Source organism: Pocillopora damicornis, chromosome 1 (genome assembly GCF_964200805.1).
Source record: "Pocillopora damicornis chromosome 1, jaPocDami1.2, whole genome shotgun sequence".
NCBI lineage: Eukaryota > Metazoa > Cnidaria > Anthozoa > Scleractinia > Pocilloporidae > Pocillopora > Pocillopora damicornis.
This window is the reverse complement of record NC_142670.1, coordinates 282,501-308,003: the sequence shown is the minus strand read 5'-3', so window position 1 is coordinate 308,003 and position 25,503 is coordinate 282,501. Positions and strand designations below refer to the sequence as shown.

The following is a 25,503-nucleotide window of genomic DNA, read 5'->3' as shown; positions in this document are numbered from 1 at the left end:
CCGCGCTGTTTTGAGATCAAATCGTGTTTTCTCACACAAAAATAACCCTCGGTGACACCGGCCGAATGTGGAAGAAGCAAAAGTGACATAGACTTTAGCAATGGTTCTGCTCGGCTTTGCATCTTGTTGGCTTCCACTTTACATTATGGATTTCAAAAGCAAAGAAAATACCTTAGCACGACATGGGCATCTTGCCATCGCGTTTTTATTGTACTATTACTACGTTTTTATTGCTATGAACAAGCATTTCAGAAGATAGTGTCGGCTATTCTATAAATACGTAAAATCCTTCGCTTCAAATATCAGAACATTCATAGGTAAACTAAATGGCGCCATTTGGTGAGGTAAGTCTCGTAAAAACTCATATAGCCTACATAACAGACTGATATACTTATGCAAATATATTAATGCGACTTCACAGGTTTGTTGTTTTCTGTGAATGTAAGAGAAGAAAGATGGCAAAATCTGATCTTATTGGTCGAATAAGAAGACATTTTATTCGTCTTCCCAGAAATGAGGGACAAAAATACCAACAAACAAAGAACTCCGATTTCAGAGTTTCCTTTGGTTAAACTTGGCTAGAAAGTGGTTGAACTTAATCCAGACCTTCGGATTTCTTTACTTTAGTTAATTGTTGCTATGGGTAGTTGTTTCTCTTATCCTGTGTCTAAACTGTAAAACTGAAAAACTGACTCGGAAAATTCAAATAAAAATATTTACAAAGTGTGAAATGTTGTGTTGATGAAACATACTATGAAGGGCTTTCCTTAAGCCGCTTCAAATGAGTCTGTTTCCATCGCAGCTTTGACAATAAATACTACCATTCTATGCCAAAGTGTTCCGCACAGAAAAACTTGCTCTCTTACCATCTAAGAATTTCACTATTGATTCCATTTTTATTTGAACCAGCTTCTCAACCTAACAATGATGAATGACTTGTCTTTTCGTAATATTCGGTCCCAGGTCTCTTTCGCAAACCTTCCGGGTTACTTGATCCAGTGCTGTTGTTAAGCTCACATGTGTTACTCTGGGGGAAATAGTTGAATGACATACACCTCATCTCCGAGAGGCAATAGACCATACACTTCCATGACGATGTCACGTGATATTCCGTGTGAATCACGTGATTTGTCAATGCTGACTGCACACCAGTTTTTGTAACGGGTTGGTAAAACAAAGCATCTTTATAAGGGATGGCTCGGTTTTCTTTGATGTAGGGTGAAAATAACATCAGAGATTAATGAAAATATAGCACTTAAAGAGTCTATATCACCAAGTAGTATCCGTATTAACGTGCGTCTGTTCAGTAAAAGATCACTGATGACATCAAAATGTTGTAAAAACGAAAAAAGAGCTAACGAGGTGCAGCCGAATGTGTCACTGATGTTTTCATTTTTTATTTTTTTAGAAACTCGTTTTCGGCATTGTTCTCTCAAGTTCTCAAGTTCTATATTCTGATGAAATTAGGAGATCCTCGCAGCTAAGAACACTACTAAAACGAGTAGTTGTAAATAGGACCTGAAAAAAATTTTTAGGCCCGTAAGGGATTTGAACCCATGACCTCTGCGATACCGGTGCAGCGCTCTACCAATTGAGCTAACAAGCCAACTGGGAGCTGGTTAATGAATTGTGTATCAGTCAATCAGTCACAGAAAATCAGCTTTACTCAGTCACTAAGATTTGTGCTAATAGCACTAGAGGGGTAATATGCCCTAAGAATTATTGAGAAGAAGTCTACAGTGGCTTATGATCATTGTAAAGGCAACCGATGGATTACTAACCTACGCAATATCTGGCTTTCACTTTGAATTCCAAAGCTGTCGGCTGCAGCTTATACACATAGTATCCATAGCAATGCTTCACTAGCGCCTGCACTTCGGCAAAGCAGCAGTTGTCATTCCAACTAAAGCAAACGTTCCGGTGTACAAGGCCCTCTTCCATTGATGGATGACCGCCGCGAAGCCAACCTGACGCCTGGGTTCCACAAGCCCAAGGTTCCGTGCAGGAGTCTGGCAGCTGGCGAGAAAATTAAGATATTCTAGATTTCTGTAATTCGTGAATTACCTCTTTATAAAGTGGAAGGAATAATCCAAAACTTGTTTTTCTTTCTTTGCTTTGGAAACTGGCTATATAGGGTTACAAGCTCCCAGTTACATTTCCGCATTAATTTCGCGCAAAAACTTCACGAGACTAGACTGTCCGACCTAATTTTTTCCTGCAGTGGGTCAGTGAAAAATACTAGAGCAGTTTGCATTACCTATTCAGGAAACGCAATATTTCACCATTTAACTGGACGTATCTTTTATTTTATGTATCACCCTGTCTCAACTCTCAACCTCAAGACCTCCCCTCTACAAATGCTTTTTATTCTACTCTGCCTCCTCTAACCGGACAAAATTGTAACCTTAGATCAGACCTGCACTGGGGTTCCTGTGGCTTGACTAACAAAGCGGTACCATGCACGGTTATCAATGTCCCCATCATTTTGTGCCGACTGTTGGTTATGCACTACATGACGAACTGTTCTAGTCCCTTCAACCAGGTCTCTGAATTCCGTGCACATCGCATATCTGCCTTGAATAAAAGAGAGGATATCTTTCCATATTCTTTTAGTGAAGATAAGTAAGATAAAGTCTGTACTCGAGCCTACTGGCCCATCCAATCGGAGCTTGTGCCGGTTTCCATAGCATGTAACGACTAGGAGTATTACTGCCCCCTACCCCCCCCCCCATTCCTCCTGGATGGAATGCTGCTTCATCACATGGTTACCCCTTCAACATTTCACCAGGCTTCCCTGAAAATTCGCCGGTACCCATTTGCATTCTGGGCGGAGAGATGCACTGTGAGAGTAAAGTGTCTTGCCCATGAACAAAACGCATTGACGTGACCAGGTATTGAACCCAGACCTCTTGACCGGGATTCCAGTGTACTGACTATCAGGAGACTTGTCCACAGTGTCTCCCACATTGTTTGAGTAGTTTTCTTGAAAAAAAACTCGGTCAATTTGGGTAAAAACTTGTCAACTAAAATTGAACATTCAAATAAAATTTTTCAATACGTGATATTTGGAACTCATACACACCGCCTGCTTTCCGATGCTGACTTTATTAGAGAAATCCGTGAACACAAATATGTATCAGATATCAAAAACGCAACGATAAAACTGCTAATTTAAAGAAAAGGACTGATCGCAGGACATAACTGATAAACTATATTCTGAGCGTTGAATTCATTCTTGGACTGCCTAGCAGAGTTTCCATTAAAAGATCCACGCCTGGCTCTCGCTTATGAAACGGTGCGGTTCTTTTACTTACTGTGCAAGTTCAAAACAAATCTGTGATAATCAGCGCCATGTTTGTTGCTGGCCACACAGTCAATTGTCCACTTGGTAGTATCCCTTTGAGCAATGATTGACAGATTCAGTGTCAAGTCGGATGAGCTGTTTTGAAGGACGACACCATTTTTTACCCAGGCTACGAACGGTTCAGGATAACCGAAAGGCTCTGGACAGACCAGAGTTATAGAAGTTTGGTAATAGACGTCCTGCACTGAGCGTTTTACTGGCTTGTATTTCAGAATGGCTAGAATGAGGAAAATGCTGTTATCATCATTTTTTAATCCCTCTAGAAAGCCAAACTTTTACGTTCGTATTCAGTTACAATCTTACTGTAAGTGTTGTAACTAAGGGCTGCGGACTGGGATTAGGAACTAACAACGAGCTGTTTGCCTACCATGACCAAATGGTCACGGACAAGGCTCTTGTGATATCCATTATTGTGCCTTTGATCTACAACTCTTCCTACCCTCCCTCCCTACCAATTCGCTCTTTCCTCTTCCCTCCTCCACAAGACATTTAGCTATGGAGAAAGACCTTGAAGTAAAGTGCGTCAATTTATGAGCATGCGGAAAGCTTTTTATGGATATAACCCTTAAACTTTCAAGATTTGATGGTTAATTCTCCTCTCTCGCCGCTATATTTTTCCATGTAATTTATTTGCGAGAAAATTTCGTGTTTGATCAAGGTAACAACTTCTTCTTGATAAAATTTGAGTATTCTCATTATCTGTTTGCTGGATGATGTACGGATATTATAGAGGGAAGTTACATAAGAAGTACTTCTGAGAGTTTAATTAAGAAGTTAAACTAAAAGATACCTCTGCTTTCGGAATACACCTCCACTTCGCACAAAGTCAGAACCATGCTACTTCCCACCAGTCTGATATTTACGTATCGTTCATTTTTCCTCGGTTTGCAATAAAACGAAGCTTTGAGCAAATTAGCCATCGAGTACAAGCCACCACACCTCGGATTGGAGTTTCCATTATTTGCCAAACTATCTCCTGAGGGATAAAAAAACTTCTTTTAGAAGACTTTGCTGATCGTTTAAGTCAAAGAAGGGCAGTAAATCAAGGTTAAAGCTATCCTTAAAGCTGGCCCCAATGGAAAAAGTGACGTTGTTTCCTTGAGGGAAAATAAAACTTATTATTTCCCGTAGGGCCATTCATTAAGTGTTTTTATTTACCTTCAAATTTTAGAGAATCACTGAAAAAATAGAAATTTCTTGACTCGGGGTGGCACAGAGTTTAGCCGAGGTTTTAAGTTCCCCGACCTGCTCACGTGCAAGTCGAAAGCTCAGGTTATTGTTTCCCTCGGGAGTTAATGAGTTTTGTTCGTCTTAAGGAGTAAGTGACACATAGCATGTGACACGTTCTCCTCCAATAGGAAAACGTATTTGTGTTGGGAGGTGTAACAAAAGAGTTTATCTACATAACATGGCCACTATGCCAGTCGTAAGATAAAGTTGATGAAATTTATCGTATATATCACAACATGAATTTGAACCAAACCTATTTATTTTTTTGTCTTGCATTTATTTATCGCAATATTTATCAGACTGAGGCAGTTCAGTTGTAAGCTGTTTTGAATGGGGGCCTGTCAATAACCTGAAACGATGAGATAAAATTAACTATATTCCAATAAATGTTAGCTTACCAACACGAATTTCTATGTTGAAAAGCCTATTTTCACGCTTTATTCTGTTGACTATGAACACCTCTGACACGTGCTGACTTGATCCCAGATCCCCACGCCACCAGGGATCCGTTGTTTTATATGTATGTGTACAACTTGATGAGCTCCAGTCACTGTCAGCATTTCCATCCACTGCTCGCACAGGGTAAGCATTGTGGGAGACAGAGGACTGAGATGCTGACTTGCTCAAAGCAAGGTTCACTGATAAAAGTAGAAACAAAAGTGACCGACTGTACTAATAGAAATAAAATTTCAAAGCTCACATGAACCCACTCCTAACAGCTTCGCCACAGGACGACCATCTCAAATTTCCATAACTAATAACTTAGACATAGCCTTGATTTCTCTTTGAGTAACGGTTGTGTTTAGTCAGTTTCCACTCGCCAGTAATGTTAGGTCCTTCTATTCGGTACGTTTGGTACGTTTGTTATGTAAATGTCGTGAACAAGTCGTTTGTATGGTGCCACTAGTTGTTGGTATCTACTGAGAGGGGTCTCTACTAAGTTAGTCAACCACTAAGTTAGTCAACCACGGTTGTCAAAACCTCAGTCACTACTACCAACAACAGTCCTCCTATGGCTACTCTAACCCGAACGATCAGACTGCAGACCCAGATGCCTACCCTGCTACCTCCCTGCCTCACCTGCCTGCCCTGCTTACCTGCCAACCTCCTTCACACTCTCGCTCTCATACTGCCTGCCTATCTGATTATCTATCTCCCTACCAACCTGTATTTCTTTCTTTTACCCAACTATTTACCTCAGTAATAGAGGTTCTAAACAAGCTCTGGTGCTGCGTCAGTGGGAGAGTAGAACAGGCAATTTAGTGTTAACAACTGAGTTGAAAACGTAAATTGGCCACCGTAAAGAGTTTAAAGGCTGACGTTTTGAGCGTTAGCCCTTCGTCAGGGCGATTCATACCACACTTCCTACCTTTCTCGCTATTTTTGTACCCACTACATTTACATTTCTTCCTCCTTCCTATTTGCAAGGACGAAGTTCAGCGCCCACCTGTTGGATTAGGATTAACTGACACCTCACAGATGGCCAGCTTCTTGTTGTTTCCCGCTATTCGGATGTTCACATACCGACCCTTGATACCTCGGGTGCAAAAGAACGACATTTCCTGTGAAGAAGTCAAAGTGTATGGTCCTCCACACTTTTGGTTTAAGTTTCCTTCATTATCAAGATTGTCGCCTGGGGAAATAATAAAATGTAGAGTTAGTAGAAGGAAATAAAGGATAAAACTGACTTTATCTCTATTTGTTTCATAACACTTTTGACAAGAAACGCGTAGGGACATAACGTTTTGATATTTTAGTGACCAAATAATAAAGAATCGATGATAATATGATTCACACAATATTCGAGTATCGGAGAGGTATGCACTGACGCTCTGATTAAGACCCCAATTACTCCGTGGGTATTAATACTGTCCTCTCCATCGAATATACCGATGGGGTGAATAAATGTTACATTCTGGGCTACGACTGGTTGAGGGAACTCAAGCCACCCTCTCATCCAATCAGATTTAAAACTAAAATCGACCGTAAATTGGTAATTCGCGTTCTCACGCGGTTGAAACTATAACCCTCGAATCCTATTGGCTTCTCTTTCTTTCCTTTGTTCTAATCAGCCATCAGAGATGAACTTCTGGAAGACTAAGCGGATGTACGGTTATCGCTCTGACGAAGGGCTAACGCTCAAAACGTCAGCTTATAAACTCTTAACGGTGGCCAATTTATTTACGCTATGAACTCAGTTAATAATACCAAATTACCAGATGTTTTGTTCTATGACTTGAACCACTTACCGACTCGTATTTCAAAATCTGTTAACCCATCTGCACCGGCTGTAATGTCTACTACATCGACAACGTAACTTGTTCCCAGATCTACACGCCACCAGGGGTCCGTGAGAAGACTGGTGACTGCACACCTTGCTGATGTGCCTTCAACAGCCGATGCAGCTTCTGAATCGCAAGGAAAGGTCATGTTTGCAGGTTGTCTCAATGCCAAGTCAGCTGTGTTTTAAATTTGATAAAATAGTTTGTTACCTTCAGATTCTCAATTAAGCTGTTAGAATTTTAAGCCGATGGGGGCTTGGCACAAGAGAGTTTGATTTTCGAAGAGAGGGGAGGGAGTTAGGGAAGGGGGAGAGGGAAGTTATATGCGATGGTCCAACTTTCTATCCAGGGGGGCAGTTCTGGGACTTTTGACCTGAAAGACTTAATTTCAGCCTTACAAAACTCACACAAATTTCGTACGACATGGATTTTTTTGTTAGTTTTTCATTTAGGACTCTTGAGACGAGCCACGAGATATGCAATGATTCTCAAATGTACAACACCATCATTTAAGGATGGCAAATGTTTTTCAGATATAGTCTGAGAAAATGTGTTTACAGTTGAATACCAGGCCATTTGTTGTGGATTGCAGCATTTTCGTTTATACACACCTGCTGTTACATTGGAGACTCCTATCAGCAAAATCAATATCCCTGTTTGTATCATCACCTGCGTTTGAAAGTCAGAAACTAGGTATTTAACGCTTTAGACCTCTTCAGATGTTAAGAATTTAAAGAGAAATTTTTCTAAGGAAGTGCAGACAGCTACTTTCTGAGAGAAAATTAACATAGTCATTGTTTAAGAGTAAAGAATATTTGATGACTGAAACTGTGAAGATGAAATTCAATTTTGTTCAAGCTCTTGACTCTAGATGTTTAGATATTCGTTAGATTGCTCAATGCTCGTATAACTACGGCACCACGATTAACCGTGAACTAATGATAGAACAATTTCAAGCGCGGGCTTTTCCAACCAAAAACAAAGAGAAAAATTTGACAGAAGACCTCTTGTCTCAGGCTTAAACTGCCCCGAAAATTAATGACAGCGAAGCGGTTTTGTCGGGTTAAAATCCGACCAGTTGTAACAAATACTGTGATCAGAAAGAAGCAGTTGGACAGGTGTACTTACTCTTAAAGAATTCAATATGCGATGGCCATCGGTAGACATAGCTGAAAATTTATAAAACAAATGGTTCTTTTAACGCCGATCACGAAGACTAGTAAAGTACGTGGTACTTCTCTTTAAACAGATTAGCATTGCGAAGTTGTCCTATTCCAGGAAAAAAAAACTTGAAAATGATTACATACTCGGCAAAGCAAACAATTTTTGTCTTTACGCGGATCTGCCCATAATTTCGTTCGAAGGAACATGGAATGAACTGGCCGTAAAATGTGTACATGATGAGTAATATTAAAACCCTGACGTCCCACTGAGAGGGTATAATCTTTAAATTGCAATACATCCATCACAACGTAAAATTTTTAATTAAATTATAGCAAATATTTCAGGTTTATTAATTATCATATGTTTTTGCTCTTAACTACGACTGTATAAAAGTTTCTTTCCTCTATTTCATACAAACATCGACAAAAACTGTTTCTGATACTTGAATATCTCACCATTGTATTTTGGCATTCAATTAATTTTGTCAAGAAAACCAGTCTACTCTGTTGTAATGCAAATCAAGCAGGTGCTAACTACACTAAAACAAACCAAAATGAATGAATAGAGGCAGGAGCCCACTGTGGGCTCCTGCTAGAGGCCAAAAAGAAGATCCTCTTTATTTTGGCAGGGGATCGTAAATAATGATTACTTTATCAACAAATTTCGTATGCCCTTGAATGGAAGTAAACCCATTTGAAAGTAAGAAGCAGCTATATTACAGAAATGCTCCATGTAAATTTTTGCAATTAACTAAGGTAATTTGAAATAAGAGGAATAGTTTTAAAGGACCGATTTTCATAACCTGGATATAAAGAGACTTTTCTTTCTAAGATGCGGTTCATAGCTACTGATTAACCACCCCAAAAAAAAACTTTTTACTTACAAGAAAGAGTGAATTAGTCGAATTTGTCAAAATTTCTTGAAACTATACAAATATTTGAATTGCAAACTAAGAGAAATTGTAATCACACGGACGTATTTCACTATCATCTAGCCAGGTGAAACGCTAATGCCGTATGCGTATACATTGGAGCGTGGCAAAGAGAATTTCCGGACACGCACATTGTCACGTTTTCCAAATTTCCCGTGTGCTTCATATTTCAATGAATGCACATCTCACATGTAAGGTAATTGTAATATGGTCTATATTGAATGTGCGAGCAAAATCGAAAGGTTCTTGTTTCTCGAATATATGACCATGGGGTTCTGGTTCTTTAAGCAGACCATGACGGCGACGGCAACGAGAACGTAGCAAAACGAAGCAGCTAATGAGCAAAACAAAAGATTTGGAGCAACTTTTAGTCCTTCGAGCAACTTTTCGGATTTCGTGCAACTTTTTCTTTTTTGAACAACTTTCTTGCTTTTTTAAGGCAATTTGTAACTAAAAACCGCCCATTCAAGTTCTAATTTAAAGCATCAGTTTCTTGTATGCATGATTTTGCGTAAAATACCTTTTGTAAACAAAAAACACTATTCCCCTGGTGGTCTGCCTGTGGTAGCAGCCGAAGGTGGTCAGCGGATATGCTGAAAAATTCAAAATGGCGGAGCCGAGTGATTGTCCATGCTCGAACTCGAGTGAAGATGATAAATATTCAGATCCTTTAGAAGTAGAGAAACTTTATATATTTAATAAGCATATTAGCAAAGTTTGTTTTGTTCGAATACAATCACGTGATTATCGTAATAGAAAGCAAATACAGAGAATCAGATTTTTATGATTTGGGTTGAGAGAGACTCAGTCTTACAATATTGATGAGTCAGTATGATATAATTATGCATACAATATCTATGCAAAGTGAAATCTATTCATTAAATCTCTATTTAAGTTGTTAATCAATCTCTTAAACTAAAAAATTGAAGGCAGCTTTTGGATTTTGGGGCAACTTTTGAGTAACTTTTAGAGTTTTGGAGCAGCTTTTGAGCAACTTTTTGAGGAAATTGGAGTAACTTTTTGAGAAAATTGGAGCAACCTGTGGACAGCCCTAAAGCTTAGCGCGTACGTTTTAAAACCTTGCAAGCAACAACGTGAAACTCCCACAATTTGCGTGGACTGACAACGGGGTTGTGTCCTCGTGTACCGGTATACAAAGGAACGAAACATTAACGAACTGCGTCACAACTCCATGTATGGATATGAAAACAATAGGAATTCCCCCGTGTACCGTTACACCAGGACAGCCCCGACAACGGAAACCCCGATGGTAAATTAATTAATTATATACGTACAACTCTACACCACTAAGAAGCTGGAAACAAATTCAGCCATTTGCGAAATTCTAACCAAAAATGTAAATTCACTTTTTGATGACTTTTTCCACAGCGCTGCCATCCTTGCTGCATTGGGTACCTCGACACGACAACTTTTTGGTCCGACTTTTACACGGACAGAACTTCGCTCTAATTTTACAGATTTTAAGAATTTTCTATTTTAAATAAAGGGTGAATTCGCATTGGTCAATATCTTGACGAGGTTCCGAGTGTCAGTGGTTTAGAAGCTTAAGCTATTAGTCAAACTACACCTAATTCGATGGCAGTCTTGCCTGCTTGCGAAATACTTCAGATACGAAAATGGTTGAATCAAACTAAAAAATTATCGCAAAACATGTTACAAATTATTCCCCGCTTCTTGAACATTGTTGACTAATTTTTCAGGTCTGTTCAGTGGAGAAAGTCTCTCTCAGTCCTCGATGATTGGGAAAACACAACTGGATGCCATCATCTTCCCTTCAAACATCTAAAAATTTGACAACTAAAGCAGTTAATTCTTTGATTAATTCTAAAATTTTTTTTTCTTGTCTCCACAAAACTTCTCCTCAGTTCTGTTTGCGTTTCCCTGGATGCGTGACGGAATATATTTAGTGACATTCCCGTTACTTTTATGATGCAGCGTCAGAAAAAAGTCCAATTTGGCCCAGTCTTTTTTTTACGTTCCCCTAAATACATGACATCAAATTGTGTGACATTCCTCTAAATTATGCAGCTGCTCGTCAGTGAGGTTGAGAGAGAAGATTCAGGTAGTTTTTCCTACACAGGTTAGTTCACACATTTGTGCAACTTGCGATACGTTACCCATGATACATTTGTTCCAAATTCATCATGAAATAAGCTCAACATACAGCTCGGTAAGAGAGTTAGAGTTGTTTACCTCGTCTATTGGGTTTTGAGGAATCCATCTCAAATTATGACAGTTGCATAACTCAATGACTTCTTTCTGATGCATCGTGGACTCCAATCATCATTGCTGGACGGAGAGAGTAACTCAACACTAACATCTATCTTAAGAATGTTAAAAAAATAGTCATTTCATCATCAGGGGTATTGTATACAAAGTTTCCCAACTCAAAAACTACCATTCCAATCTCCAACTCAACGAAAATCTGAATTCTATAGCATAAGAGTTATCAATTTGGGGTAAGCAAAATGTATTTGTTAGATTTAAGGGCATAGGGTAAAACATGGACTGGACTATTTTTTGGACCATTTCTTGGACTATTTTTTGGACCATTTCTTGGACCATTTTTTGGACCTTTTTTTGGACCATTTTAGCACACCATTAGTGCTAAGGGAGGGGTGGGATGAAGTCTACCAGCAATGAGGGAGGGGTGGGAGGCAGAGTGTTATTACCTAGTAGGGGCGAGAGACGGACTATTACTACGTAGGGAGGGGTGGGAGGTGGTCGTAATAGTAAACACTACTGGTTAATGGGCTTTTACTCGATCGTACAAACTATTTTAATTGGTTTTTCGACTGAATTTTTGTATGTCTAAATTTTTTGTTTACGAAGAGAACAAATTTGATTAACATTGTTATGTGTTGGTGTTTGACTTTCGTTGAATCTGCGCCTCTATTCTTTACATTTGAGAGCGGCAGATTTCAGTTTCCTTCACGCGAGGCAATGTGCTTGATCACATTCGAAGATGACACAGCTTTCATAATCTTTAGCAACGTTTTTGATATCACCACTCCTTTCGCCATAATCACGGTCTGCTGCGTCAAAGTATTCCACGCTGTTTCGAGATCAAATCGTGTTTTCTCGCTTAAAAATAACCCTCGGCGTTCCGGGCGAAAGTGGAAGAAGCAAAAGTGACATAGACTTTAGCAATGGTTCTGCTCGGCTTTGCATCTTGTTGGCTTCCAGTTTACATTATGCATTTCATCACCATCGCGTTTTTATTGTCCCTGAGTAGCACCATCAATCCCTTCATATACGGTGCCATGAACAGGCACTTCAGAAGATAGTGCCGGCAATTCCATTGTACGTAAAATCCTTCGCCTCAAATATCAGAACATTCACACGTAAACTAAATGGTGCCAGTTGGTGAGGTACGTGTCGTAAAAACTCGTATAGCCTACATAACAGGCTGCTTTACTTAAGCAAATATGTTAATGCGACTTCACAGGTTTGTTGTTTTGTGTGAATGTAAGATAAGAAAGATGGCAAAATCTGATCTTATTGGTCGAATAAGAAGACATTTTATTCGTCTTCCCAGAAATGAGGGACAAAAATACCAACAAACAAAAAACTCTGATTCCAGAGTTTTGTCTAGTTAAACTTGGATAGAACGTGGTTAAACTTAATCCAGACCTTCGGATGTCTTTACTTTTGTTATTAGTTGCTATGGGTAATTGTTTCTCTTATACTGTGTCTAAACTGTAAAACTGAAAAACTGACTCGGAAAATTAAAAGAAAAATATTTTACAAAGTCTGAAATGTTGTGTTGATGTAACATACTATGAAGGGCTTTCCTTAAGCCGCTTCAAATGAGTCTGTTTCCATCGCAGCTTTGACAATAAATACTACCATTCTATGCCAAAGTGTTCCACATAGGAAAACTTCCTCTCTTACCATCTAGAAATTTCACGGTCAATTCCATTCTTCTTTGAACCAGCTTCTCAACCTAAGAATGATGAATGACTTGTCTTTTCGTAATATTCGGTCCCAGGTCTCTTTCTCAAACCTTCCGGGTTACTTGATTCAGTGCTGTTGTTAAGCTCACATGTGTTACTCTGGGGGAAGTAGCTGAATGACACACACGTCATCTCCGAGAGGCAATAGGCCATACACTTCCATGAAGATGTTACGTGATATTCCTTGTGAATCACGTGATTTTTCAATGCTGACTGTACACCAGTTTTTGTAACGGGTTGGTAAAACAAAGCATCTTCATAAGGGATGGCTCGGTTTTCTTTGATATAGGGTGAAAATAACATCACAGAGATTAATGAAAATATGGCACTTAGAGTCTACACAACCGAGTAGTATACGTATTATTGTGCTTCTGTTTAGTAAAAGATCACTGATGACATCAAAATGCAGTAAAAACGAAAAAAGAGCTAACGAGGTGCAGCCGAGTGTGTCACTGATGTTTACATTTTTTATATTTTTAGAAACTTGTTTTCGGCATTGTTCTCTCAAGTTCTATATTCTGTTTTATCAGTCAATCAGAAGTCGGAAAGCTTTAGTCGGTCACTAAGATTTGTGCTAATAGTACAAGAGGAGTAACATGCCCTAAGAATTGTTGAGAAGAAGTCTACAGTGGCTTATGATCATTGTAAAGGTAACCGATGGATTACTAACCTACGCAATATCTGGCTTTCACTTTGAATTCCAAAGCTGTCGGCTGCAGCTTATACACATAGTATCCATAGCAATGCCTGACTAGCGCCTGCACTTCGGCAAAGCTGCAATTGTCATTCCAACTAAAGCAAACATTCCGGTGTACAAGGCCCTCTTCCATTGATGGATGACCCCCGCGAAGCCAGCCTGAGGCCTGAGTACCACAAGTCCAAGGTTCCGTGCAGGAGTCCGGTAGCTGGCGAGAAAATTTAGAAATTTTAAATTTTTGTAATCCGTTAAATAGAGAATAATACATGGGCGCGCGTAGATATGGAATTTCTCTTTGAGTGTTTAACTCGATAGCTCACGAGTGAGCGCAGCGAACGAGTGGGATGTCGAGTTGAACACGAAAAGAAAAATTCCATATACATAACCAACCATGTATTATTTTGTTTATCATATAAACACAATAGCCCTTTGCTAACAAGGAAAGCCGACTTCAATAATGAATGAAAATAAATGAATCGACAATCCCCGAATAACAATCGTAGAGTACGTTGGCGCTAACTCTTAAGATAGAACAATATGTTGAATCATGATTACAAAATCAACAATGGTCGTAATTTTCAATTTACAAAATTCTCATTTATTGACTTTGTCCTTACCTAAGGAAGAAGTCTTTCAGGTAAACGGCCAAAATCGGCCAGTGGCAAATCCTCCAGTTGTCGATTTTCATTCTCAGCCGAGAGAAATGATAACACCAAAGCCACTAAATGGAAAACTTTCGGTTTTTCTTTTAGTATATTGGTTTTCTTCCCCTTCTTGAGTTTGAACCTCTCTGTTTGTAAGCGATACGGAATTTTAAGTGTTTTAGCCGCCATAATTCGAGAAAGCTCCGACAAACTACTTGTATTGAGAATCGTGAAAACTTTGCCGTTCATTCATCAACCCGACCGAGTGGTGCCAAAGGCGGATGACGCGTCAGCAGCTGGTTGGCTATATCAACACACGTGAAAAATACGATATTTTTTCACGTGTGTTGTTACGGCTTTTCTCAGGGCCAGAAATCCCTGTATAACACCACACTTTATTTGATAATAACCTTTTATAAAGTAGAAGGAATTATTCAAATTTTGTTTTTCTTTCTTTGCTTTGGAAAAGATTAAGACAAGTTAAGACAAGGAGGTTACAAGCTCCCAGTTACATTTCTGCATAAATTTTGTATAGAAACTTCACGAGACTAGACTGTTTGACCTAATTTTTTCCTGCAGTCGGTCAGTGAAATATGGTAGAGAAGTTGCATTACCTATTCTTGAAACAAAACATTTCACCATTTAACTGGACGTATCTTTTATTTTATGCCTCACCCTGTCTCAACTCTCAACCTCAAGACTTCCCCTCTACAAATGCTTTTTATTCTACTCCTCCTCCTCTAACCGGAAAAAATTGTAACCTTAGATCAGACCTGCACTGGGGTTCCTGTGGCTCGACTAACAAAGCGGTACCATGCACGGTTATCAATGTCCCCATCATTTTGTGCCGACTGTTGGTTATGTACTACATGGCGAACTGTTCTTGTCCCTTCCATTAGGTCTCTGAATTCCGTGCACATCGTATGTCTGCCTGAATAAAAGAGAGGATATCTTTCCATATTTTTTTAGTGAAGATAAGTAAGATAAAGTCTGTACTCGAGCCTACTGGCCCATCCAATCGGAGCTTATCCCGGTTTTCATAGTATGTAGCGATTAGGAGTGTAACTACCCCTTCCCCCCTCCCCTCCCCTGGATGGAATGCTAGTTCATCGCATGGTTACCCCTCAACATTTCACCAGGCTTCCCTGAAAATTCGCCGGTACCTATTTGCATTCTGGGTGGAGAGATGCACTGTGAGAGTAAAGTGTCTTGCCCATGAACACAACATATCTACCAGGCCAGGTATTGAACCCAGACCTCTTGACCGGGAAACCAGTGCACTGACTATCAGGTGTCTTTGTCCACTGTGTCTCCCACACTGTTTAAGTAGTTTTCTGGAAAAAAGACTCGGCTAATTTGGGTGAGAACTTTTCTTTTTCTAGGGATACTAATTCATGTACATTCGTCAATACGTGATATTTGGAACTCAAACACACCGCGTGCTTTGCGATGCTGACTTTATTAGAGAAACCCTTAAACACAAAAATGTATCAGATATCAAAAACGCAACGACCAAACCACTTATTTTAAGAAAAGGACTGATCGCAGGACATAACTGATAAACTAAATTCTGAGCGTAGAAGTTGTTCTTGGACTGCCTAGCAGGGTTTTCCATCAAAAGATCCACGCCTGGCTCTCGCATATGAAAGGGTGTGGTTCTTTTACTTACTGTGCAAGTTCAAAACAAATCTGTGATAATCAGCGCCATGTTTGTTGCGGGCCACACAGTCAATTGTCCACTTGGTAGCATCCCTTTGAGCAATGATTGACAGATTCAGTGTCAAGTCGGATGAGCTGTTTTGAAGGACGACACCATTTTTGACCCAGGTCACAAACGGTTCAGGATAACCGAAAGGCTCTGGACAGACCAGAGTTATAGAAGTTTGGTAATAGGCATCCTGCACTGAGTGTTTTACTGGCTTGTATTTCAGAATGGCTAGAATGAGGAAGATGCTGTCATCATCTTTTTTAATCGCTCTACAAAGCCAATCTTTTACGTTCATACTCAGTTACAGTCTTATTGTAAGTGCTGTAACCAATGGCTGCAGAGTGGGATTAGTAACGAAGAACGGGTGTTGTTTGTCTACTATGACCAAATGGAAACGGACGAGGCTCTTGTGATATCCATTATTGAGACATTGACCTACAACTCTTCCTCTCCTCCCTCCCTACCAATTCGCTCTTTTCTCTCTTCCCCCCCCCCCTTTACATTTAGCTATGGAGAAAGAACTTGAAGTGAAATGCGTCAAGTTATGGGCATGCAGAAAGCTTTCTATAAATTTAACCCTTAGACTTTCAAGATCTGATAGTTAATTCTCCTCTCGCTGCTACATTTTTCCACGCAATTTATTTCCGAGTATTTCGTGTTAAATCAAGATTACGACTTTTTCCCAAAAAGTTTGAGTATTGTCATTGCCTGCTTGCTGGATATTGTATGGATATTATAGGGAGAAGTTACATGAGAAGCTCTTCTGAGAACTGAATTAAGAGGTTGAACTCTGAGATACCTCTGCTTTCAGAATACACCTCCACCTCGCACAAAATCAGAACCATGCTACTTCCCACCAGTCTGATATTTACGTATTGTCCAGTTTTTCTCGGTTTGCAGTAAAACGAAGCTTTGAGTGAATAAGCCATCGAGTACAAGCCACCACACCTCGGATTCGAGTTTCCATTATTTGCCAAACTATCACCTGAGGGATAAAAAAACTTCTTTTAGAAGACTTTGCTGATCGTTGAAGTTGAAGAAGTGCAGTTAATCAAGGTTAATGCTATACTTAAAGCTGGCCTCAAGGGAAACAGTGAGGTTGTCTCCTTGAGAGAATATAAAACTTATTATTTCCCGTGGGGCCATTCATTAAGTGTTTTTCTTTACCTTCAAAGTCTAGAGAATCACTGAAAAAATAGATATTTCTTAACTCGGAGTGGCACACAGCTTTGCCGAGGTTTTAAGGTCCCCGACCTGCTCACTTGCGAGTCCAAAGCTCAGGTTATTGTTTCCCTTGGGAGTTAATGAGTTTTGTTCGCCTTAAGGAGTAAGTGACACATAGCATTTGACACGTTCTCCTCCAATAGGAAAACGTATTTGTGTCGGGAGGTGTCACAAAAGAGTTTATCTACATAACATGGCCACCATGCTGATCGTAAGATTAAGTTGATGAAACTTATCGTATATATCTCAACATGAATTCGAACCAAACCTTTTTTTTTTCTCCTGTATTTATTTATCGTAATATTTGTCAGACTGGGGCAGTTCAGTTGCAAGCTGGTTTGAATGGGGGCCTGTAAATGACCTGAAACGATGACGTGAAATTAACTATATTCCAAGGAATTTTGGCTCACCGACACGGATTTCTATGTTGAAAAGCCTATTTTCATGCTTTATTCTGTTGACTATGAACACCTCTGACACGTGCTGACTTGATCCCAGATCCGCACGCCACCAGGGATCCGTTGTTTTATATGTATGTGTGCAACTTGATGAGCTCCAGTCACTGTCAGCATTTCCATCCACTGCTCGCACAGGGTAAGCATTGTGGGAGACAGAGGACTGAGAAGCTGACTTGCTCAAAGCAAGGTTTACTGATAAAGTAGAAACAAAAGTGACCGACTATGCAGATAGAAATAAAATTTCAAAGCTGACATGAACCCACTCCTAACAGCTTCGCTGCAGGTAGAACAACTCAAACGTCCATAACCAATAACTTGGATATAGCCTTGATTTCTCTTTAAATAACGGTCGTGATTAGTTAGTTTCTATTCGTCAGTAATGTTAGCTCCTTCTATTTGGCACGTTTGGTACGTTTGTTATGTAAATGTCGTGAACAAGTCGTTTGTATGGTGCCACTAGTTGTTGGTATCTGCTGAGAGGGGTCTCTACTAAGTTAGTCAACCACCTCTCCCAACCAGATTTACAACACTTGGTTGAGTCCTCACCTGACTCGGCTCATGACTTCCGCTAAGCTTGTCGAAACCTCAGTCACCACTACCGACAACATTCTTCTATGGCTACTCTCACTCGGACGATCAGACTGCAGACCCAGATGCCTACCCTGCTACCTCCCTGCCTCCTGTTTCACCTGCCTGCCCTGCTTACCTGCCAACCTCCTTCACACTCTTGCTCTCATCCTGCTTACCTATCTGATTATCTATCTCCCTACCAACCTGTATTTCTTTCTTTTACCCAACTATTTACTTTACTGATAGAGGTTCTAAAGAAACTGTGGTGCTGCGTCGGTGGGAGAGTATCACAGGCAATTTTGTGCTAACAACTGAGTTGAAAACGTAAATTGGCCACCGTAAAGAGTTTAAAGGCTGACGTTTCGAGCGTTAGCCCTTCTTCAGGGCAATTCATTATCTACCTCACTACCATACTTCCTACCTTTCTCGCTATTTTTGTACCCACTACCTTTACATTTCTTCCTCCTTCCTATTTGCAAGGACGAAGTTCAGAGCCCACCTGTTGGATTAGGATTAACTGACACCTCACAGATGGCCAGCTTCTTGTTGTTTCCCGCTATTCGGATGTTCACATACCGACCCTTGATACCTGGGGTGCAAAAGAACGACTTTTCCTGTGAAGAAGTCAAAGTGTATGGTCCTCCACACTTTTGGTTTGAGTTTCCTTCATTATCAAGATTGTCGCCTAAGGAAATAATAAAATGTAGAGTTAGTAGACAGAAATAAAGGATAAAACTGACTTTATCTCTCCTTGTTTCATAACACTTTTGAAAAGAAAGGCGGAGGGACATAACGTTTTGTTTTTTTGGTAACGAAATAATAAAGAATCGATAATGATATAATTCACACCATATTCGAGTATCGGAGAGGTATGCACTGACGCTCTGATTCAGACTCCAATTACTCCGTGGGTATTAATACTGTCCTCTCCATCTAATATACCGATGGGGCGAATAAATGTTACATTCTGGGCTACGACTGGTTTAGGGAACTCGAGCCACCCTCTCATCCAATCAGATTCAAAACTTAAATCAACTGCAAATTAGTCATTCGCGTTCTCACTCAACTATAACCCTGGAATCCTATTGGCTTCTCCTTCTTTCCTTTGTTCTAATCAGCCATTAGAGAAGAACTTCTGGAAGACTGAGCGGATGTCCGGTTATCGCTCTAACGAAGGACTAACGCTCAAAACGTCAGCTTTTAAACTCTTAACGGTGGCCAATTTACGCTATCAACTCAGTTGATAATACCAAATTACCAGATGTTTTGTTATATATTCGGACCACTCACCGACTCTTATTTCAAAATCTGTCAATCCATCGGCACCGGCTATAATGTTTACTACATCGACAACGTAACTCGTCTCCAGATCTACACGCCACCAGGGGTCCGTGAGAAGAGTGGTGACTGCACACCCTGCTGATTTGCCTTCAACAGCCAATGCAGCTTCTGATTCGCAAGGAAAGGTCATGTTTGCAGGTTGTCTCAATGCCAAGTCAGCTGTGGTTAAAATTTGATAAAATAGCTCGTTACCTACAGATTCTCAATGAAGCTCTGAGAATTTTAAGCCGACGGGGGCTTGGCACGAGAGAGTTTGATTTTCGCACCAGTCTCCTTGCTGTGAAGTGTCATCGACAGGAATTGGTGGAAACAACTTATCTCTTTGACCTCAGAGAATTAATTTCAGCCTTACGAAAGTCACACAAATTTTGTACGACATAGACTATTTTGTGTGTTTTTCATTTAGGACTCTTGAGAAGAGCAATGAGATATGCAATGATTCTCAAATCTAGAACACCATCATTAAGGGATGGCGAAATGTTTTTTCAGATATAGTCTACCAACAAATGTCCACAGTTGAATACCGCGCGATTTTTCGTGGATTGCAGCTTATTTGTATATACACACCTGCTGTTACATTGGAAACTCCTAACAGCAAAATCAATATCCCAGTTTGTATTATAACCTGCGTTTGAAAGTAAGAAACTATATAATTATCGCTTTAGACTTTTTAAGACGTTTAGAATTTGAAGAACAATTTTTATACGGAAGTTTAGTAAGCCGCTGACTAAGTAGCGGCTACTTTTTATGAGAAAATTAACATAGTCATTGTAGAAGAGTAATAAAATATTTGATGGCTGAAACTGTGAGGATGAATTTCAATTTTGTTAAGGCTCTTGACTCAAGATGTTTTGATATTCGCAAGATTGCTCAATGCTCGTATAATTACGGCTCCACGGTCCACTGTGAGTAACCTGCTAGAAACATTTCAAGTGCGGGCTTGTCCAAACAAATGCAAAAAGAAAAATTTGACGAAAGATCTCTTGTCTCAGCCTTAAATTGCCCCGAAAATTAATGACAGCAAAGCGGTTTTTTTTTAAATCCAACTAGTTGTAACAAATACTGTGATCAGATAGAAGCAGTTGGACAGGTGTACTTACGCTTAAAGAATTCAATATAAGATGGTCCTCAGTTGACATCGCTGTAAATTTATAACACAAATGGTCCTTTTAACGCCGATCAGGAAGACTAGTGCAGTACGTGATACTTTTCTTTAAACAGATGAGCATCGCGAGGTTGTCTTATTCCAGGAAAAAAAAACTTGAAAGTGAAAACTCAATTGGCAAAGCAAACGATTTTTTGTCTTTACGCGGATCCGCCCATAACTTCGTTTGAAGGAACATGGAATGAACTGACCGAAAAATGTGTGTGCATAATAAATAATAATAAATAATACCTAACCCTGACGTCCCACTGAGAGGGTATAATCTCCAAATCGATATGGATCCATCACAACGTAACATTTTTAATTAGATTATAGCAAATATTTCAGGTTTATTAATTATCATGTGTTTTTTCTCCTAGTTACGACTGTATAAAAGTTTCTTTCCTCTATATCATACAAAAATCGACAAAAACTGTTCCTGATACTTGAATATCTCACCTTTGAATTTTGACATACTGAATTAGTTTTTTCAACAAAACCGATCTGCTCTGTTGTAATGCAAATCAAGCAGGTGCTTACTTCATTAAAACAACCCAAACAGTCGACTATATCGAAGATCATGTTTCCAAATATGTTCCACTCACCAAATCGTACAGTAATGAATATAAAAAATGAATAAATATTGTGGGCCCATTGTGGGCTCCTACCGATCAATGATTAATTTATTAACAAATTTCGCATGCCCTTGAATTGAAGTAAACTCATTTGAAAGGAAGAAGTAGCTATATTGCAGAAGTGTTCCCTGTAAATTTTTACCATTGCCTCAAGTAATTTGAAATAAAAAGAATATTTTTGAAGGACAGATTTTCATAACCTGGTTCATAGCTACTGACCACCCCCAAAAAAGACGTTTTACGAACCTGGGAGAGTGAACATATCAAATTTGTCAAAATTTCTTCAAACCATATAAATATTTTAATTGAAAACTGAGAGAAATCGTACTCCACTTTCGTCTAGCCAGGTGCAAACGCTAATGACGTATGCGTGTACATTGTGTTGCAGAGGGAATTTCCAGACACCTACTGAGGAACTCTTAGGCATCTGCCATGTTTCCCAAATTTCCCGTGCGCTTCATATTTCAACGAATGCACATCTAACATGTAAGCCAATAGTGATTTGGTCCATATATAATGTGAGGACAAAATCGAAAGTTTCGTGTTTTTCGAGCATATGACCATGGGGTCCTGTAAGCACACCATGACGGCGACGGCAACGAGGACTTGGAAAAACAAAACACAGCTAATGAGCAGAACAAAAGCTCAGCGTGTGTGTTTTAAAACTTTGCAAAACAACAACGAGAAACTACCAGAATTTGCGTGGACTGACAACGGAACCCCGATAATAAATTAATTTTATAAGCGCAACTCAACACCACAAACTGTTCTGTTAAAGTTGAGGTGTGGCGCTGTAAGAAGCTGTTAACAAATCCAGCCATTTGCAAAATTTTAACCAAAAATGTAAATTCATTTTTTAAACGACTTTTTCCACAGCGCTGCCGTCCTTGCTGCGTTGGGTCCCTCGTATTTCAATGATAACTTATTGGTCCGATTTTCACGCGGACATAACATTGCTGTAATTTTACAGATTTTATGAATTTTCTATTTTAAATAAAGGGTGAATTCGCATTGGTCAATATCTTGACAAGGTTCAGAGTGTCAGCGGTTTAGAAGCTATCAATCAAGCTACACCGAATTCGATGACAGTCTTGCCTGTTTGCGAAATACTTCAGATATGAAAATGGTTAAATCAAACTAAAAATCATCGCGAAACATGTTAGAAATAATTCCTTCCTTCTTAAACATTGTTGACTAATTGTTTAGGTCTGTTCAAGGAAAACAGTCTCCCTCAGTCCTCGATGATTGGGAAAACACAACTGGATGCCATCATATTCTCTTCAAACATCTAGAATATGACAACTAAAGTAGTTAATTCTTTAATTATTTCAAAATTTTTTCTTCTTGTCTCCGCAAAACTCCTCCTCAGTTCTGTTTGCGTTTCCCTGAATGCGTAACGGAATATATTTCGTGACATTCCTGTTAATTTATGATGCAGCTTCTCGTCAGAAAAAAGTCCACTTTGCCCCAGTCCTTTTTTACGTTCCCCCGAATACATGACATAAAATTGTGTGACATTCCGGTAAATTATGTAGCTGCTCGTCAGTGAGGTTGAGAGGGAAGAGTTAAGTAGTGTTTCCTACACAGGTTAGTTCACACATTTGTACAACTTGCGATAAGTTACCCATGATACATTTGTGCCAGAATTATCATGAAATAAGCTCATCATACAGGTCGTTAAGAGAGTTAGAGTTGTTTACCTCGTCTATTGCGTTTTGAGGAATCGATCTCAAATTATGAGAGCTGCATAACTCAATGCTTCTTTTTGATGCAACATGGACTCCAATCATCATTGCTGGACGGAGAGAGTAACTCAACACTAACATCTATCTTGAGAATGTTAAAAAAATGATTATTTCATCATCAGAGGTATTGTATACAAAGTTTCCCAACTCAAAAACTACCATTCCAATCTCCAACTCAACGAAAATCTGAATTCTATAGCATAAGAGTTATCAATTTGGGGTCATCAGAATGTATTTGTTAGATTGATGGAATCGAAGAAACTAGCCTTGTATTGCGTTTTAATTGAACCTACAAAACAATCTTTCGTCAAAATCCGCGGGATAGCGCTGTTAAGACATGCTTTTCACAATTTTTTGGAACCTTTTAAAGAGTATATAATTGCTTGGGTTCAATTGTAAATCATTTCGTTAAGTGCTAATGGCATTAGTGAATTTCAAGGGAACAACAGATAAGCATAGGGAAAGAAATTTCAATTGTGTTTAGTTCTCACGGCAATATGATCGAACTGGTCTTAGTCTGCCAACATAACCATTCGTGTCAACCCAGATTTCATGCTGGGAAACAGTTTATCTTTCATCGAGAAGTGAAAACCTCAGTCGCAAGTCATCGTGAATATATGTAATAGTTATCGGTGTAATTATGACAAATTGTCAACATTGTTTAGAAATAGAAATGGCTTTTTACATCAGGAATAGTCAATGGAACCTCAATGATGAGTTTTTTTTACTGAGATGCTGAGGGATGAATGAATATGCCGTTTACATTTTCTTTAACCCTTGACACATTAACATCAGTATGCATATTCTCCACACTGTTCTACATTCATTTCCTAAGGTACTGACAAGGAGGATTTGTTTAACAATCATGAGCTCTGTCAGTGGTGATCATTTCCTTTATTCTTCTGACCTTAATATGTGATTCAGGGCTGATACTGTAAGAAGAAATTAGATGCCAGTCACTCTTAGGGGTCAAAAGGGAAGAAGAATTTTGGAGTGGGCACATTACTAACTTTGATTTCAGTAAGTCGATATTTTTGCGTCATGAAACCTGGAAGGTATCGTGTGTTGTTTACGAAGAGAACAAATTTGATTAACATTGTTATGTGTTGGTGTTTGGCTTTCGTTGGATCTACGCCTCTATTCTTTACATTTAAGAGCGGCAGATTTCAGTTTCATTCAGGTGAGGCAATGTGCTCGATCACATTCGAAGATGACACAGCTTTCATAATCTTTAGCAACGTTTTTTTATATAGCTACTCCTTTCGCCATTATCACGGTCTGCTGCGTCAAAGTATTTCGCGCTGTTTTGAGATAAAATCGTGTTTTCTCTCACAAAAATAAACCTCGGCGATACCGTGCGAATGCGGAAGAAGCAAAAGTGACATAGACTTTAGCAGTGGTTATGCTCGGCTTTGCATCTTGTTGGCTTCCACTTTACATTATGGATTTCATCAATGTCAAAAGCAAAGAAAATACCTTCGCACGACATGGGTATCTTGCCATAGCGTTTTTATTGTACTATTACTACGTTTTTATTGCTATGAACAAGCACTTCAGAACATAGTGTCGGCAATTCTATAAATACGTAAAATCCTTCGCCTCAAATATCAGAACGTTCATAGGTAAACTAAATGGCGCCATTAGGTGAGGTAAGTCTAGTAAACACTCATGTAGCATAACAGACTCATATACTTATGCAAATATATTAATGCGACTTCACAGGTTTGTTGTTTTGTGTGAATGTAACATAAGAAAGATGGCAAAATCTGATCTTAGCGGCCGAATAAGAAGACATTTTATTCGTCTTGCCAGAAATGAGGGACAAAAATACCAACAAACAAAAAACTCCGATTTCAGAGTTTTTTTGGTTAAACTTGGCTAGAACGTGATTGAACTTAATCCAGACCTTCAGATTTCTTCACTTTTCTTATTAGTTGCTATGTGTAATCGTTTTTCTTATCCTGTATCTAAACTGTAAAACTGAAAAGCTGACTCGGAAAATTAAAAGAAAAATATTTTACAAAGTCTGAAATGTTGTGTTGATACTATGAAGGGCTTTCCTTAAGCCGCTTCAAATGAGTCTGTTTCCATCGCAGCTTTGACAATAAATACTACCATTCTATGCCAAAGTGTTCCGCATTGGAAAACTTGCTCTCTTACCATCTAGTAATTTCAGTATTGATTCCATTCTTCTTTGAACCAGCTTCTCAACCTAAGAATGATGAATGACTTGTCTTTTCGTAATATTCGGTCCCAGGTCTCTTTGTCAAACCTCCCGGGTTACTTGATCCAGTGCTGTTGTTAAGCTCACATGTGTTACTCTGGGGGAAATAGTTGAATGACACACACCTCATCTCCGAGAGGCAATAGACCATACACTTCCATGAAG

At 39.3% G+C, this 25,503-nt stretch overlaps 3 protein-coding genes across 6 annotated transcripts in view; all 3 read right to left on the bottom strand.

The window, feature by feature from the left end:
* Positions 1-407: 407 nt before the first annotated feature.
* LOC113681620 (uncharacterized) lies at positions 408-20,866 on the bottom strand. Of its 3 annotated transcripts, none has more exons than XM_089206474.1 (10): positions 20,691-20,866; positions 7,488-7,545; positions 6,844-7,053; positions 6,042-6,227; positions 4,993-5,232; positions 4,155-4,340; positions 3,315-3,581; positions 2,417-2,574; positions 1,782-2,016; positions 408-1,206 (listed from the first exon to the last, which is right to left on the bottom strand). In XM_089206474.1, the coding sequence occupies exons 1-10, from the start codon at positions 20,727-20,729 to the stop codon at positions 914-916; spliced, it is 1,872 nt and encodes a 623-aa protein (XP_089062600.1). In that variant the 5' UTR covers positions 20,730-20,866; the 3' UTR covers positions 408-913. The 3 variants fall into 3 exon arrangements, with proteins under 3 accessions (XP_089062600.1, XP_089062594.1, XP_089062608.1); XM_089206468.1 differs by lacking the exon at positions 20,691-20,866 and adding an exon at positions 8,005-8,282; XM_089206482.1 differs by lacking the exon at positions 20,691-20,866 and adding an exon at positions 8,005-8,185 and having other exon boundaries at positions 6,844-7,002.
* LOC113681619 (uncharacterized) lies at positions 11,748-20,282 on the bottom strand. Its single transcript, XM_089206497.1, has 9 exons — positions 20,158-20,282; positions 19,540-19,749; positions 18,749-18,934; positions 17,632-17,871; positions 16,797-16,982; positions 15,959-16,225; positions 15,063-15,220; positions 13,619-13,853; positions 11,748-13,226 (listed from the first exon to the last, which is right to left on the bottom strand). The coding sequence occupies exons 2-9, from the start codon at positions 19,718-19,720 to the stop codon at positions 12,934-12,936; spliced, it is 1,746 nt and encodes a 581-aa protein (XP_089062623.1). The 5' UTR covers positions 19,721-19,749; positions 20,158-20,282; the 3' UTR covers positions 11,748-12,933.
* Positions 20,867-24,608: 3,742 nt separating the features above from the next.
* Positions 24,609-25,503, bottom strand: part of LOC149051181 (uncharacterized) — a 10,033-nt gene continuing 9,138 nt past the window's right edge. For both annotated transcript variants that reach the window (XM_089201262.1, XM_089201271.1), the window contains exon 10: positions 24,609-25,503. This exon is cut by the window's right edge. In XM_089201262.1, coding sequence (XP_089057388.1) covers positions 25,322-25,503 — 182 coding nt within the window. In that variant the 3' untranslated portion in view covers positions 24,609-25,321.